This window comes from Pipistrellus hanaki (assembly GCF_964339955.1).
Source record: "Pipistrellus hanaki genome assembly, chromosome: 5".
NCBI lineage: Eukaryota > Metazoa > Chordata > Mammalia > Chiroptera > Vespertilionidae > Pipistrellus > Pipistrellus hanaki.
In genome coordinates, this window is record NC_140507.1 from 48,945,682 (window position 1) to 48,962,827 (window position 17,146).

Sequence of the window (17,146 nt, forward strand, 5' to 3'; positions counted from 1 at the left end):
AATAACCTAGTATTTCTCTAAAATGTTTTAAAACAAAGAAGAGAAAGGAAGAGAATATCAGGACTGTCTTGTAAAACTAATATTTTCTTTTACTGCTTTTTGAGAAACTGTATTATATTTTAAAGAATTAAATTGTTAAAACACACACACACACACACACACACACAACACTTTGATACTTATTACCATACACACACACACACACACACACACACACACACACACACACATGCCCTACCAGAATTCTGGGAGGTAGGAGATGGTTTACAAAAAGAAACTCATGTTTGTAATCGCTTGGCTTCAGAACAATATGGCCAGTTTGTGTAGGGAGACTCCTGTGAAACACACTGTCACTTGACCTCTGCTGTCTAAGGGTAAGCTTTCATTTTTAGGTCTTGCGTTTATTTATTTAACCACTTCTTGCTCCTCCCATTCCTTCCCAGTGGAAAAGTTCCAAGCAGCTATTCTGTTTCCAAACTTTGTTTTGTTCCTTGTGGTTCTCCTCCTCCTCCTCCTTCCACCACGACCGCCATCACCCCTATTCAAGCACCTTGAATAATTGCGGTTAGACAAAATGACTTCCAATTCTCCACATGATTTCTTATGCCTCATCTCCATACCTGCGTTTTGCTCCCGCTTATGAATATCCCAGCTTGCAATGTCTGTGCCCACTTGGGATTCTGGAACCCAGAGAAGCACTAGCTGAGGCTTCTGAGGTATTGTGGAGAAGACAGAAACTCAAATACAGAAACTTAAGTCTAAGTGGGAAGTCGGACGGGCTGTCCTGGTGAGCAGGTTAGTGTTGGATCATGTAACACATCTATATTTTGAAGGACAAGAAAAAGATCACAGAGAACAAAGAAACAAAAAAGGCTGGGGTTGAGAACTTGGCCCACGAAAAGGCTTCTGATTCTGAGTTCTGCTTTGGGACAAGCAGGCACAAGCCAACCTTACCTTCTGCACCTGCCGTTCCAACAATTCCTCTGCTTTCCAAAAATGTTATTTCCCCAACAAAAAGACTTTTTTTTTTTAAAGAAAGATGTGAGGATTAAGTAGGTAACTATAAAATTTATGATCTGTGTTTTTAAAGAGCCTTATAAATATAGTCACATTGTTACTTTATCTTTATCCCATCGCTGTCCTCCCTCTGAGCAGATAGATGGCCATCATTTAGTCGCTTGGCTATTTATGACCAGAAAGAGTTGGCGGGGGTGTGGTAAGACATCTCATCTTCCAGCCCCACCGCCACCACCCCTGCTCAAGCACCTTGAATAATTGCTGGGAGACAAAATGGCGATTGTTTGGCTAATGGCAGTCTTAAATTCTCTGTCAGAGCTCCACTCATCCCTTCCTCTCCCTTCCCGATCAGGAAGACATTTTCAGGTGAAGAATGGAGTGAATTTTGCTGCTGGTGACAGGGATCACTTTGAGAGTTATGGGTGTCTTTGCTGTGTATGAGATAGGTTTTGTGACTTCCAAATGAACGGCTGGATGGGGGGTTATAAATAAGTTGTTCAACGAAGAATGTTTTTTAAAAGCACATCCCCCTATCCCCTTTCCTGATCAAAGGATAGGAAAGCTTCTGTGAACTAATATTTCTGGTACCTGATTTATAAAATCCAACTTTAGCTATAGAACAACTGAATTGATTGTTTGGATGTTAGTTGAAGACTTTGTGTGCCTAGCACTCTTCCTGGCCATGTGAGGTATGCAGAAAGAGCTAAAGAGCTAAAGATGGTATCTGAAACCATTTCCGAACAGCTCATGGCAACCTGCCCTCCTGTTTATTGGTGTGATGGGCCTTCGGGGAAGATCTGTGACTTAGGCCAAAAGGAAAGTACTGGGGCAGACCAGCCTGGAGCTGAGCTGAGCTAGGGACAGCTTTGACCAGGCAGAGGGACGGGGGAGGCTGAGGGATGAGGAGAAATGGGAGACAGAGTGTGTGCAAAACCCCAGGAAGCAGAGCTGCAGGCAGACAGGCAGTCTGCCAGGGCAGGTGGGGGGCACACTGGCTCTGAGGGAGGCAGGTTGGGTAGACTGGGTCTTGGGTGGCTGAATGTGTCTGAGCTGGCAGAGGTGGAGGAACAGGCTGGAGATGAGCCAAGAGACCACAGTGGTAACGACACAGGGCAGTGAGAATGGGATAGTCTCCTGGTAATGATGAGAAAGTGGGCAAAGGAACAGCCTGGGGAGAAGTTGAAATAAAACTGGACAGAGTGTGGTGTTAGTTTTTCTAGAGAAGGAAGACTCAATGGCAATGCTTAGGAATGTGGGAGGACAGGAAGCAGCTGCTCATGGAAACTGGTTTTAGCTGAAGAGGGCGAGTTTGAGGTGAGGAGCACTGGGTTCGAGCTGCTGTGGAGGTGTGTGTGCTGCAAGTGAGATGGGACGGAAGGAGTGAGCTTCGTAGACCACTGCCACACGCCTCCCATTGGGATGCCCGGAGAATAATGTAATTCAAGTCAACACACATGTATTGTTTCTCCCTTTGTGTTTAGAGACCCCTCCTTCCCCCAGGAGTCTGTTCACTGACCTTTTCCATTATTTTTTCTTTTGAAATTTGCAAATCTTAGGGAATGTTCAGGTCACAAAGATTTTTGCTCTTCGTTGTCTAGTCCTCTCCAGAGAGCTCTTGATTCCCACTGGATTTTCTTCTGAGTTGCTACATGTTTATGACCAGATAAAAAAGTTTTAAACATTCGAAGGCCACGTGCTACATTTTTGGAGCTCCAGGCCGCCATGTCTACTGCACATCCATTTAACTTTCCGTATAAACAGAAGACCTCCAAAGTCCAAGCAGCTGTTCTGGTGCCCTAAGGAGGGAGCTGGTATGTGGCCAGGTCGGACAAGACCTGACCTTCTCCACTGCCCTGGAGGAGTACAAGGCGCCGGTAGTTTGGGGGTGTGGCTTTTGGGGTTCAAGCAGCATGTGGAGAGGACTCCGTCCTTCTGTTCATCCTGAGAGACGAGGGAGCCATCATCCTAGCTGATTAGGATGGAGGTGTCATGTGTTTGGTGTTCTGCGGCCTTTATCCTATTAAATCCGGTTCTTCAAACTTCCATCCTTAGCGCAAGCCAGACCCGACCACCGATGGTCCAGTGGCTTAACCCACAGTCTCCGACCGCACTGAGCTGCAGCCCAGCGGCTACCCCTCCTTCACCCAAGTTGTCACCTTTCCTTTCCTGTCCTCCTGCCGCCCCAGCGGACAAGCCACCGGAAAGGTACCTGGTTGTGGTGGGAGGTAGAGTATGGTGACAGCACATGGAAGGGGCTCCTTCACCCGAGCTGGTCCTCCTGTCCTCGCTGGAAAAGGCTGGCTCAGGCTCCTCCGGCCGCCCGGCAGCACTCACAGCCTTGTCCCAGAGCTGTACCCCTCTTCCTGAGCAAGGTCGTTCTCGGGAGAAATTCACCTCCTGTGAGACTCTCTCTAACCTGCTCTTTTTGGTGCTGATGTTGCAGTTTTGAAACCATTCATGGTAGAAGAACTTTTTATGCCTGAATGTAAAGCACGTACCTTGTTTTAAAGGAAGGTACACAGCACCGGGAACGGGTAAACAAGCCCCTGTCGGTCCAAACAGATCAGTGTCCGCAGAGCATTGTGGAAGCCATGTAGCACGTGTGTGCCTCTGTCTGTCACCGGCCTGTCTTCTGCCTCAGGACACTGGAGCTTTTCCTAATAGCTGGACCTCAGGGCTTAGGGAACAAACATGCCCGGGGGTGCTGATGACAAGGGAGGATCGGAAAGGGCGCCCCGCCAGGCGGAGAGGAGAATGAGGGGAAGCAGTTCAGTGGAAGCTGCTCAGAGAGGCTCCCCAAAGAAACATTTGAATTTGAAGCCCATTGTTTACTCGAAAATCAAGTGCTATGCTTGTGCCTGAGGTTCCCTTCCCTCATTTCTCTGGTGGAGGTTGTCCCATCAGTGTCATTGAAATGAGACCTGGGACATGGGCGGTGGTGGGAAGGTGAGGTTTCTCTCTCCTCGTTCCTCCACGTGTTAACTTGTGTCTGTCTCGGTCCTTCCTCAGCGTCACCAGTCGGAAGGCTCGGGCGGTGTATCCGTGTGAAGCAGAGCACAGCTCCGAGTTATCGTTCGAAATAGGAGCGATTTTTGAAGACGGTGAGTGCTCCGGGAGCTGTGTGGTCGGACACATTCTGCCTGCCCCCCAGGATGCCCCCCAGGATGCCTGCCGCCTAGACCAGGCGGCCAGGGTTGGGGCGTGGTCAGCGGCACACGTCTCTCCCGTTCTGTTCTGGACAGGAGGGAGCTGGGCCCTCCCAGGAACGGGACGCCAGCAGCTGTCTGGAGGGCTGGCACCCACCCCTGCCTTCTTCTAACTCTTTGGGTCTTCATCGAGGATATCTTTCTCCTGATCTCCTGATGCAGAGAAGCTAGTGCCACTGGAATTAAAATACATTTCTTTTTTTGTTTTGTTTTGTTAATTCTCACCTGAGGGGTGTGTGTGTGTGTGTGTGTGTGTGTGTGTGTGTGTGTGTGGAGAGGCAGAGACAGAGAGAGACAGAGAGGTGAGAGAGACATAGTGATTGGTTGCCCCCTGCACATACCCCCTTAGGGGCCAGGATCGAACCTGCAACCTTGGTATGTGCCCTTGACCAGGAATGGAACCAGAGACCTTTGGGTTTGTGCACGGCTTCTCTAACCACTTAGCAACACTGGCCAGCGTAAGAATATTTCCCATTTTCCATCCGTTGTTTCTTCTTTGAGTCCCCAACCAAGCCTCCCAAATGCTTCAGGTTTGCCAGATCTGAGTTACTGAAAGAGAACTATTATAGAAACATTTTGGTTTATAATTCCCTTACTATTCCTATGCTCTGCATGATTTTTGCTGATTTGAGTATTTAGATATGGGTATGGACTTTTCACACTGAAATAAGAGTGCACCTTTTATTTGTGTTTACTATTCATTCACGATCATTTAGGAACTGTGTCCGGCTTAACACTTTACAAATGACCCCCTGTGGTTGAGTGTGTCTCCCCTCTCCCGCTTTGATTAATTTCTTCTCCAGTCTAGCTCATGATGAAATTCACTGGTTGCTGTGGAAACAGTGATGTGGTGTGTGGGTGGAGCTGCCCAAAAGAGTTCTGGGGAAACAGAACCTTAGTTCTGGGATGGTTGATGAGCCAGAATGTTTGGAATATATGGAATATAACAACACAGTGCACGGCAATATATTGTCAACAAGGCGTCATTTGCTGGTGATGGTATTTTTAGGAAGCACGTTGCCTCTTTTAGAAGAGATTTCTCTATATGTGTGTGCTCTTGAGAGCCCAGGACTCCTGAATGTGACGGAAAACAAACCACCGCAACACAATGCCACATCTGACAGAATTATACTTTGTGGAGGAATTTTCATCTTAGCATGTAAGCAAGATCATCCCTCTGTCAACACCGCGTACGTCACACGGAGAGCATGGTGACATGGCCACCCTGCCCCGGGCCTGCCACCTGCGGGCACCTCACAAGGCAGAAGGGGAAGCTGGGATGTCGTATTGAAACCCACCCATGTGAGAAAGGATGACGGACTTTTGCATTGTGTGATTAGATTGGTTTGGGAGCCCCTGGAATCCCTTCCTGGTGCTCACCGCTGAGATATCTGGTAACGGGTGTATCTGTTAGGAGGCCGTGTGCTGCAGTAACAGAAACTGACACAGGAGGCACATTAATCATGAAGACGGATTAGCTCACGCAGCAGGAAGTTGGCGTCAGGAGCTCTAGGGCTGGTTCCCGCACATTCTCCACCACCACCACCGTGTCTCCCCTCTGCTGAAGCATCCTCAGCTCGGGCCAGGGCGTCTGGCTGGCTTCCCCATGAAGCCAGGACGGCCCGCACAGTTGCAGGCACCGTGGCCACACTCAACGCCAGCAGAAGGCTGCCTCTTCCTGGCTTGTGTTCCATTTTTTTTTTCTCCTTAGAATGAGAAAAGTTTTCCAGAATTTCCCTACTTGACTTGCCCTCTTGTCTTGATAGCCAATGGAATCATATACTCACCTTGACCTTGTTAACTGGCAAAATCCAGAACCACACTGGGGACAGGGACGTCTCCTTTGGGCCCACAGATGTGGGGAGGAGGGTCAGGCCCTCAATCAAATGCACTTCTGTCAGCAAGGATGGTAGATGTCTGCACTGGGGACTGAAGTTCTCCACCTCTGAAGTCCTTAGATGACTTGCCGGAGTCCTAAAAAAGTGTGTGTACATGAAACTATTTGTGTGGTGTATGTGTGCGTGTTTCTTTCTCTCCACACACACACATGTACATGCACACACAGATACCAGTATCTCAGTATGTTTGACGGGAGGACAGCTTGACAGCAGGTAGCTACGGATGGTCAACTGTGGAGTTAATGAGTCTGAGATCAGATCCTGGCCTTTCCACTCTCTGTGTGACTCTGTATTTGGTCCGTAAGTTCTCTGTGCAAGCTGTTCTCATCCTGATCTTCAGGGATGTCCACAGATTGATGTGTATGTGTCAAGACAGCTTTTTGGGTCATGGAAGGTGGGGCTTTGAATGTGTGGATGGAGGATGTGGCTGACGTTGGAGCACCGAGGCCAAATGCACTATTGGTTGAGCCTTCAAGATACACAGCAGCCCTAGCCGTTTTGGCTCAGCGCATAGAGCGTGGGCCTGCGGACTGAAGGGTCCTGAGTTCGATTCTGGTCAAGGGCACATGCCTGGGTTTCAGGCTTGATCCCATGTAGGGGGCATGCAGGAGACAACCGATCAGTGATTCTCTCATCATTGGTGTTTCTATCTTTCTCTCCCTCTCCCTTTCAGAAATCAATAAAAGTATATTTTTAAAAAAGATACCCAGCAGTACGATGAATCCACAGGGAGAAAATACTTGGGGCGTTTTGATAAAAAGTGGTTTCTCTTCCCTTTCAGTACAAACCTCGAGGGAACCTGGCTGGCTAGAAGGGACTCTGAATGGCAAGAGGGGGCTGATTCCACAGAATTACGTCAAGCTGCTCTAGCGCCCGTCCTGTGAGGGCCCCCATGGACCCTGACGCCCAAGGCCCTGCCTGGGGCAGCGAAGCCACAGCCCCCCGGACACGGGAATTCCGGATCTCCATGGGCGCTCCGGGGGCCTGGAGGGGCACACACTGCCGGAGGCGGGGAGAGGGACACACCGCAGAGAACTGTGTGGCTCTGTGGAGCAGGAGGGCAGTGTCGGGATGGACCTTCTATTTGTCACGCCTCAGACACGTGATTGTTACTTATCCAGAGCAGGAGGGACGGGGGTGGCCGCCTGCCAGCCCCACCTCCCCCTCTGGCCACCACCCCGAGGGACACCTCCCCACCCTGCTGCTGAGGTTTGAAAGGGAGCCGTCCTCGTGGTGGTGTTTGCAGGAGGCCTCCTGGCTCCGATGGACGTGCGGAGGGGCTGCTGCCGGTGGTCAGGGCAGTGACTCGGTCTACACCCAGCGGGCAGGTGTTCCTGCCTGGACGGCCCCCCTCGGGCCCCTCGGACCCCACACTCATGCTACACTGAGAGCACCCGCGTATTTATAACAGGCTTCTCCTTGGTGGTGCTCACCTGCGTGCTGTTTCCTGAACACCACCTTTTTGCTCCAAGGTCTTCTCTGTACATGAAATAAAATGTAATTTGCCATGTGGTGTGTGTCGTCATGTGGGGAGGATGCCAGAGTGTGTTCCCTCTGTAATGTCTTATGATTTGCCAGCCGGTGGATGGAAATTCCCTTCCTGCTGACCTGGCACTCGCTCCCCGCCCGGGAAGGAGTCATTAACGCGGAGCCTTATCTGTGGGAGCCATGTTCCTGGGGGCAGCCGCCTCCCCATGTGTGAGGCCCCAGAAGCTTTCTCCAGCCTCCAGGGCCGCCTTTCCCCAGGGCCTGCGTGACCCTTGACCCGGAGTGGGGCTGGCGCGATGCCCCCAGTGGCATGTGTGGGAGCTGCAGCAGCGCTGTGAGGCCGGCCCTCCCACCCGCTGGCTGTACAGCTCTGCTCTCTGTTTTCTAGGCTCTAACTCTCTGGATTAAGCTGGGCTTCACAGCAGCAGGCCAGGCCTTCAGACCTTTCTGGAGGAGCCTCTTGGGACACTGCACAGGATGGCCCCCCGCCTGTGGGCAAGCCCTGCTGCCCGGTGTGATGCTCCCTCGTTCTTAGCCTCAGACTCCCAGGCCCGGGCTAACGCAGCCTCTAGGGGCAGAGGACGCCCCTTTGTCCTGGGCTCCCTGTGTTTCTGTCCCCACAGGAGGTGCTGGCAGACCCCTCTCCAGAGAATGTCACGGGAAGAACGCGTCGGTCGCCTCTGCCTAGATGACTCGATTCAAGAGCTCGCTGGTCCTCAGGTTTGAAGGCCTCCCCTGGACCAGGTAGGTGTCAAGTTTGGGGTCAGGTGTGTGCATGGCAGTAGGCCTGTTGAAAAATGTCCATGTTACAACTTAAAAATAAGCAGCAGGGACCTGTGGGCTCTGTGGAGACTATTGGGACTGCCGAGGCGCCCAGGCCACAGGCCAGCAGCCAGCCAGCTAATCTGTCTTCATGATTGACCCTTCACAATCTCTAGAGTCCTGTTTATGAGTGGTCATTTCCTGCGCTTACGGTTATAGAAAGGCTACTTGGCTTATGGAAAGGGATTAAGGTGTGCCCCACTTAAAGACAGTGATCGCCAACTGGTGGTCCGAGAAACCCTGGTGGTCCGTGAGGACCGAAAGGTTGGTGACCACTGCTGTGAGAAGCCTCTCTGTGGGAAAATGGAAACCTAGGGGCCGGTGTGTGGGCTCAGCTGGGCCCGGGGGATGATTTCCAGGCAATATTGGTGTGTCCTCACGGGACACTGAAAAATAAGACCCATCACACCTGGATGTGATTTATGTGTCTGCTTGAGAGATTTCCATCACCCACACTGAGGTGTACCCAACATGCTGTTTCCCCAAAATTGCTATTATCCCCCCAAAGGGTATATCCTACCGCTTACCTGGAAAAGGAAATTGCCACTAAGTCTGGCTACTTGTGTGGTTTGGGGCAGATTAAATCAACTCTGTGGTTCTGTTTCTGCTTCCTAAAAATACAATTCCTGGGGTTGACATACCGAATACATCATGCCCAGGACGTCATCCCTGCTCAGCTAATGGAACTGCTGGCACTCTGGTTGTCACTTGCATCTTTGTCAGGACCATTGGTGCTCTGTGGGGTGACAGTGAGGCCCCGCAGGGCTGGCTGCAAGGGTCCCTCGGCCCCACGCCCTGCAGACCCTTCCTGGCGCACCTGGTGAAGAGCAGGGGGGTTGTTCTCTGCGGACAGGCCCTGTGGCCAGGGTCCCCACGTGGGCAGCCTCCCCCGGGCCAAGCCCAGAGTAGATTTACGAACAGGATCATGAGGTGCTTTCTGACATTTGGCAAATCACCCTCATTTCCCCAGAAGAGAAACGGGGTGCATTGTTTTCTGTGTGTTTGCTGCCTGGGTGTGGCTGATCCCAAGAGTCTGGGCCATGGCCCCCACCTCACTCAGGGCGCAGACCCCTCCCCTTGCCCCTGGTCCAGCACCAGCTGCAGCGGCTGAAGGGGTCTGCATTGGTGCTCACCCAGAGGCACGTGGGGGCTTGGGCACCAGAGGGCACTCAGCTGCGTCTCCTGTTTGCAGAGGGGCAGGGGGCCTGCATCTGATGGTGTCACCCAAGAGCCTGCCTGGTGGTCTCTGTGCCTGTGAAGGAGATGCCACGGGAGAACAGGCCTGTGTGGGTCACACCCCCTTCCTTGTTGTGGCAGAGACGTTCGCCGTTGAGGCTGGAGATGGGGAAAGCAGCGGATTGGAGTCGGGGAAGGATCTTGTCTTATTGATGAGAAAAGGGAGGCACTCCAGGGCAAAGAGCTGGCTCTGCTTCAGTAGGCTGCTCACCTGTTCCTTCTGCTGCGCCATTTTGCTCCGGGAGCCCAGAAGGGGATACTGGTGGTGATGGGCTGAATTGTAACTCCACCCCACCCAAAATTCATATATGGAAGTCCTGACCCCAGTACCTCAGAAAGTGGCCTTATTCGGAGACAGGATTATTGCAGATGCCATTAGTTAAGATGCCAGTGGGGTTGGGCGCTAATCCAATGTGACTGGTGTCTTTATGTGTCTCAGTATCGCTTAGCTGCTGAGAGACACGCCGAGGGAAGACCACATGAAGAGACACAGGAGAAGATGGCCTCTGCAAGCCACAGAGAGAGGCCCAGGGCAGCCCTTCCCCACAATCCTCCTACTGGCATCTGGAGCTCGGATTGCCGCCTCCAGAACTGTGAGCGGTGAGACAACACATTTCGGTTAAGTCAACCAGTTTGCAGTGCTTGTTACAGCAGCCATGGGGAACTAACACAGTGGCTCAAAGTATGGTTTGAGTTTAAAAACAGCTGGGTTTGAAGTCATTTTTTCACTCTGCCTTGCTGACCTTGGGCATGCTAACTCGGGCTCTTTAAGCTTCAGTTACCGCTGTGAAGTGGAGAGAGTAGCACCTGTCTCGTTGAGATGCTGTGACAAATAGTGACGCTTGCAAGTGCCTGAAGGGTGCATGGCGAAAAGCACGGTTAGTGAGTGGAGAAGATGGGGGGAGGCGGGGTACAGTGCTGGTGCGGGTTAGTCTGTCCTCTTTCTTCTCCCCTCCTCGCTTCTCTCCAGCGTCCCTTCTCCGAAGGCCATTCCCTGCTCTTTCCCTCTGCCCAGCACAGTTTGGCCTTTCCTGGGCCTTGTCTTCGCTCCCCATTCACTTCAGTGCTGGGCCCCTTCTCATCTTCTTCCTGGTTCTCCCCTCAAGTCCAAAGGCAGCCATGGTCACCCCTTCCTCAGCCAGATGTTCCTCATGAGTCTGAACCTTCCTAAGCCATGTGACTTTCTCTCCCCCACACCCTTGCCTTCGCAGGAAGATGCTATTCCAAGAGAGCATCCTAAAGTGGCTGTCCTGTTACTGCCTCTGCTTATGTCTTCCCAGAGGCTTGTCACTCTTTTCCCCTTTACCGGCCTGGGCAGTCATTTGTTGCTACCCCAGGCGGGTAAGCTGGCTCATTGTCCCAGTGCTTTCATGCCTGGCCAAACATATCTCATTCTTCTGGTTGGAAAATTACCTTGGAGATTCTTTCCTATCAGAAGATCAACTCGATTGGAGGGCAGGTTTCTGCTTTTGCCCCAAACAGGGGCAGTAGAGGCATGGGGGCAGCTCAGTGCTCAGTGCCATGAGTCAGAGTCTGGATTTCTCCTTCCTCAGAGGGTTTGGCCTCGGAGGAAACACTGTAGGCGAAGCAAACGGGGTGGGAGGGACGTGGCCTGGTCCATTCATGCGTTTTCACAATCATGAGGGAGCCATGATCTCTCTGGAGAGGCGGGCCGAGGCCATAGAGAGCCAAAGAAATGGGTTTGTTAGGCCATGAACACTTGGAAGCCACTGTCTTGGCAACATCAATTCTATGAAGAAGATATCTGAGTAATTGCTAGTGGTCGATGGATTTAATGACACCCCCCTCCCCCCAATTTCACACCTCCCTTTCCCATGCCCTTTTTGAGGGGCCCTCCCATGCAGACTGTAAGCTTGGCCTTGTCACTTGCTTTGGCCAGTGAAACGGGAGCAAACGTGATGCAATCCAATGCTTGAAAATTGTTAGACCTTCCCACTGTCCTTCTTAGAGCCTTTCTTCCTCTGTGAAAATATGCACAGGCCAGCCTTCTGGAGGATGAGGCCGGCTTCTGGAGGCTGGCCGCCCACGGTCTGTGAACGAGCCTGACTCAGCCCCGCCTGGCCCACATCGCAGAACCCTCCTGGCTGACTCAAAGTCATGAGAAGTCATACATGGTGATTGGTGATTGATGTAAACCACTAATTATTTGTGTGTGTGTATGGGGAGGGGGGGGGGGGGAATTTTCAGTTAACTACCAGCTACTCTGCCCCATGATTCACTTTGCTTCCAATACACTCTTGGTCCATGTTGATCATTCAGATCATATCTTAATCTCCTCTTATCCAGTTTGGGAAGCCACTGTTTTATTTCCAAAAAAAAATGCAGCATTGGCAATTGGATGACTGGAAATTCAAGTGTCAGAGATACTTATAATGAAGTCATTTTGGTCTGTGAACACTTGTGGTTTATCAAGAAGAATGTTAGAGCAGACTTTAACATAAAAGGACAGTGATATCTACTTGCATTTAATGTAGGAGAGCAAGCCAGCCCCTAAGTACATATGATCAGGATGCAGGTTCCCACTGCCCTGGCCCACAGTGGTGGCTGTTGCAGGGGCAGTCTTAGTTCTTAGCCGATTCCTAGATGTGCAGCTGGATTCTTTGGGTCTGAGAGCACGCTTAGAAATTCTTAATATGGTCATACTTGGCCTAACACTGAGCCTGCTTTATTCAGAAAGGGCACCCACTTGAATCAAGGGTGCCAACTGGGGTGGCCTCTTACTAACCTTGGTGGGCTCATGGCCTCAGATGGCTTTTGTTTAAAATTATGGGTTCTATGTGAAAAGCCCTACTCCTTAATATGTCAAGTTCCCTAAATTTTAAGATATAAAACTATCTTCAATTATATATGTCTTACAAGTTTGTACATACTTCAGTTTTTTAAGTGAATTTTTTCCAGTGTTGTGTTTAATGATTGTGAGGTGTTCCAGAAAAATATCTACTGTGTTTAACTGAAGTTGAATCTGTTTAACTCTCAAATAGTCTTGTCATTCTCAAGCAAATGGGTTTGAATGATGACCAGTTAAAATGACCTCCTGGTCAATGGCAGACCACATAAATGACCGCTGTCTCTGCAGTTATAATGGAGCTGAAAAATTCCTACCACCAGCGACATTGTAGCCATGGTAACATTACTGTGTAATACATTATTCACTTGTTTGTGGTGATGCTGGTGTACACAAACCTATCAGTGGTGTGAGAGAGCAGCACTGGTGGTTATGTACAGTACATAACACTTGATCATAAATGTCTTTCTTACCAGTTGATGTATTTTCTATAGTTTAATTTTTATCATTATTGTAGAGTGTATTTTTTCTACTTATAAATTGTTTGCTGTAAAACAGCATGGTTACATAGCTCGTGTTTACCGTGCTCTCTTGATGCACCCTTTTCTCTTATGCTTGATTTAACTTCATGTTGTTTTATAAAGTTAGTGTAACTTCAGTGTGCAGTGTTCATAAAATCTACAGCATATACAGTAATGTCACAGACCTTCCCATTCCCTCATCACCTATTCACTGACTCACCCAGAGCAACAGCCGGTCCTGCAAGCTCCATTCATGGTACGTGGCCTGTATGAATGTAATATTGTCAACTTTTCGACAGTATTGTTACTGCACCTTTTCTATTTTTAGATACACAAATACCTAACATTGTGTTGCAGTTATCTATAGTATTCAGTACAGTAACATGCTGCGCAGGTTTATAGCCCAGGAGCTCGGGTGTATAGCAGGCTACCGCGTCTAGGTCTGTGTGAGTGCTGTTAACGTCCCCACAATGACGACATTGCATGACGATGCAGTTCTCAGACGTATCCCCATCATTAACCTGTGTGTGGCTATGCTTTAATTTACCTTGTGGGGGAAAATGTTTTCTCGTTTTAAAAGGAGCTGATAACTGCTTACTGCTCTCCTGAGTTTCATAATAACGAGCAGAATTGAGGAAAGTCTATAACGAGTCTGAGAAACATCATGGCCAGCGGGGACCTGAGTCTTCCTGGAGGAAGACCTCTGAAGTCAGACTGGGCACCTGGTCTACTCACATGAGTCTCTAGAATGAACAGCCTTTCATGTAGTTGTCAAGACAAATGAGGGAGATAAATGAGGTAGATACAATGGTTAGCAGAAATCATACGTTTATAGGGCATTTTAGCGGGCCAAATATTAATAGTAAGAAACAAGGCATCTAATCAGTCCCCAAAGAGTAAACACGTGGCTAACGCAGGTCTCTAACATGGTGGGGAAACACCAAAAACCTGATACTCCATCTTGGATGTAGGCAGAAGCACATGTGATCAAAGTTTAGGAGGACACAAAATCCAGGTGTTCCTATAGACATTCAAATGAACTGTTTCCCAAACAACAGGTGATTAAGTAAAGGATTTATTGTAATCTGCTTACAGTCCTTTGCAAAGACAGACATATGTTTTTGCATAAAGATATAAATTGCTTCATTTTTAAACTAATTTAGTGTGTTTTCTTTTTAATTATATGAAGAAGTTCTGGTGAATTATGAATTGTACCAAACCGAGATTCTTAAGAGCAATATGGTACAAAAATAAGAGCAGACAGACAATTTGGATCGGGACAGGCATTCAGCAGTGGATTTAGAATATGGCTTTGCTGTTGAACCAAGCAAAGTTACCTGGAGACACACAAACAGCCAGGACCGCCATGAACATGAGAAGCCGGCGCAGACCACCTCCATCCCAAACCTGGTTACGTCGGAATTCTGACTGCTAAAAAGTAAGTCTGAGCTGAGAGCTGCTCGTGTAAGCAGTTTCTTTTCTAGAAACTCCCACTCTGCATGTGGTGCATCTCTCCTTTCCGAGGGTGGCTTTCATATTGCTGTGCATGTAAGTTAGCTGTGTTTAAAGATCTGCCTACAAATTAAATTCCTGAAATTGCAAATGATGTAAGAAAAACTCCTTCCGAGTGCAACTTTCACAGGCTTCCCCTTGCATAAGGCAGGTGTCGTTGGAAAGACAGGGTAATGTTGCCTGCACAGTGAACCCTGGAGAAAAGGGTGGGTCCGACGCTGCCTTCTCCTGGCCGTGGGCTTCTCCAGCTACCGCTTGTAGGTTTTGAAAAATATTGTGATTTCACTGAGTACCTGATGATTATCATCACTTTTAAAGATTGATTTGGCCTCTAGTCAAAGTAGTTTATTTAGTGCAATCGTATTGCTAAGTGTCCCCAAAGACAGATGTTTGTGATTTGGGGCAAGAGAAAAGCCGTAAACTGCATCAGTGCCAAACAGATTAATGAATTATAAATTTTAGTGCCACTGTCTTGCTTATATGATCTGTAGTTTTTTTCCCCCCAAAACTGTTTTATGTATAAAATGTATTGTTAAAACCTACCTTTTAAAAATCTAAAAACCCTCTAATGATGTCGCGGTCTCCACGCTGCTCTGACCGTGCCCGGCAAACCTGCGTGTTCCCGTGACCCATGCTAGGAGTGCCAACACCCTTTCCTCAGACCAGACGTGAACAGGTCACCTTTCACGGGAGGAGCGAGAGCATGGGGTTTCTATCCCCACGGGAGAAGACGCGTTTCTCTAAAACGGGATGGGACTGTGCTCGCCGAGCCCTTGCGTGTCACGGGCTCTCACCAGCAGCCGGTTCTGCTTCTCGAGGACCGAGGAACCCGGTGACGCCTTCCAGGCCCTCCGGACCCCGCAGCCCGCGGCCAGAAAACATGCTCACGTCCCACGCACACCTCCGCGGGAGACCAGAGACAAAACGAAGGTACAGACAACGTAGAAAGGCTTAAGGACAACCCAAGAGGTTTCAGTGTGGTTATTTACAACAGAGACTGGAAAATGGTAAATCAGAGGTGAAGCTAAAAAAGGCACAGCTCTCCCTTTCTTAAATACACTGTAAACGGTTCATTGGGCATGCAGAGCATCTCACTTTACAAAAAGAAATTTTTTTTTTACCTTGTTTAGACAAAGATAGTACTTAAATAGTCTCCAGCAAAATAGAATTCTTTCAAAAATACTTTCCCATTCTTCCTATTAACCATTGAAGTTTTTTTTGTGTGTCTTTTTTTTTTTTTTCTTCTTCTCATTTACAAAAGTTCCTTATACCATATATAACTCAGGTCCTTCACAATTTATACATACAGTAATGTACAGCACAGCAAAAGACTGCAAAAAATTATCTGTAAAGCCAACACAATAGATACTAGGAATCAAAACTGAGGCATTTGTTTGAACGTCTTATCCATTCTAATTAACCAGTGGACACTGGGGGTGGGGGTATGGGGGCGACACACGCCAGTGATGCGGAGGGACGCGGGCGAGTGCGAGCCAGAGGGGGGCGCTCTCCCCCTCGCGTGCTCTGTTATGACACAACGGAATCTGTATAGGGTTTTTTCTTTTTTTTTTTTAAATAACAAAAGAATATTAATGCCCCATATAGCCTATACGTTGTATGTGCAAACCAAGGGTAAGCTTGAAAAAGTTCATTAGTCCTTGAACCCTTTTAAAACAAGCGGCTGATAACCAGAAACTACATGGCATAGTTAAAACCTCCATCTGTTAAAGTATCAAAATCAGAGAGTTATTGACTAGATATGGCTTTTCATCCAGAGGAACGTGTTTCTAAGCGCTGGGGACTGGAGAGGGGAAGAGTCCTTTAGACTGTGTAGAGACTGTCCGGGTCTTGCCAAATCCATGTCTTAACTTCTAACCTGGCCCCAAACCCTTAGCATGACCTTAAACTCCAGAGACTGCTGCACGAGGGCGACTCTGCCATCACCTGCTAGAAATACGATCTCTCGGGTCCTTCCTTCGTGGGTGCGGAACGACACAGGGGAACTTAAGGCAAAGTTCTTCTGCTGCGGCGAGTCCCTCACTTCCTGTGGAAGTAGAGCGGCTTGGCGTTCCCGGACTCCACCTTCGGCAGCTGGTCGCTGATGATCTCCACCAGCATCGCGGGGAACTCCACCTTCAGGGCCTGGGACTCCCGGAAGGTGTAGAAGCAGAATTCCAACAAGTCACTCACCAGCTGCAACACAGAGAGGGGGCGTGACACAGGTCAGACTTCCGTCCCTGTCCCTGCAGCGTTCTGCACTATTAACGCGCGTCAGATCCCAGAGCCACGTTCAGAAATCCAGCCGGGAGATCTTAGTACGTCACCTGTCCTGCGGGAGGAAGGGGGGTGCTCGCGTCACCGGGCACGTTGTATGCCTTCGTGCGAAACAAATCCCACCACGAGCCGAGTAACTGCTCAGGATTAAGTGGATCGGTGGCAACAGGGACAGGAACCAGGATCAAAGTGGCTGGATCACCGAATGGCTGCCCTCAGATTCTCACGTGTGATCGGGTGGGGCGAGTACAAGCGTGTGTCTCTGGGGGATGGGCCTGGAGGGGCAGGTGTCCAGGACAGTGAGGGACAAGGCAGAGCTCCTTAGCTGGCAGGGGCCATGCCCCCTCTAGGCCTGGCTTAGCTCCT

The 17,146-nt window shown here is 49.5% G+C and overlaps 2 protein-coding genes across 6 annotated transcripts in view; one reads left to right on the forward strand and one right to left on the reverse strand.

The window, feature by feature from the left end:
• ARHGAP10 (Rho GTPase activating protein 10) overlaps positions 1–7,629 on the forward strand; it is a 240,111-nt gene extending 232,482 nt beyond the window's left edge. The window contains exons 21-23 of the mRNA XM_084884902.1: positions 3,070–3,222; positions 4,027–4,118; positions 6,903–7,629. Of these exons, the coding sequence (XP_084741028.1) occupies positions 3,070–3,222; positions 4,027–4,118; positions 6,903–6,991 (334 nt within the window). The 3' untranslated portion in view covers positions 6,992–7,629. The remainder of the gene's footprint in view (positions 1–3,069; positions 3,223–4,026; positions 4,119–6,902) is intronic.
• A 6,424-nt stretch (positions 7,630–14,053) lies between these two features.
• The window catches only part of NR3C2 (nuclear receptor subfamily 3 group C member 2), a 285,459-nt gene continuing 282,366 nt past the window's right edge, over positions 14,054–17,146 (reverse strand). For all 5 annotated transcript variants that reach the window (XM_084884898.1, XM_084884899.1, XM_084884901.1 and 2 more), the window contains one exon: positions 14,054–16,699. In XM_084884898.1, coding sequence (XP_084741024.1) covers positions 16,544–16,699 — 156 coding nt within the window. In that variant the 3' untranslated portion in view covers positions 14,054–16,543. The remainder of the gene's footprint in view (positions 16,700–17,146) is intronic.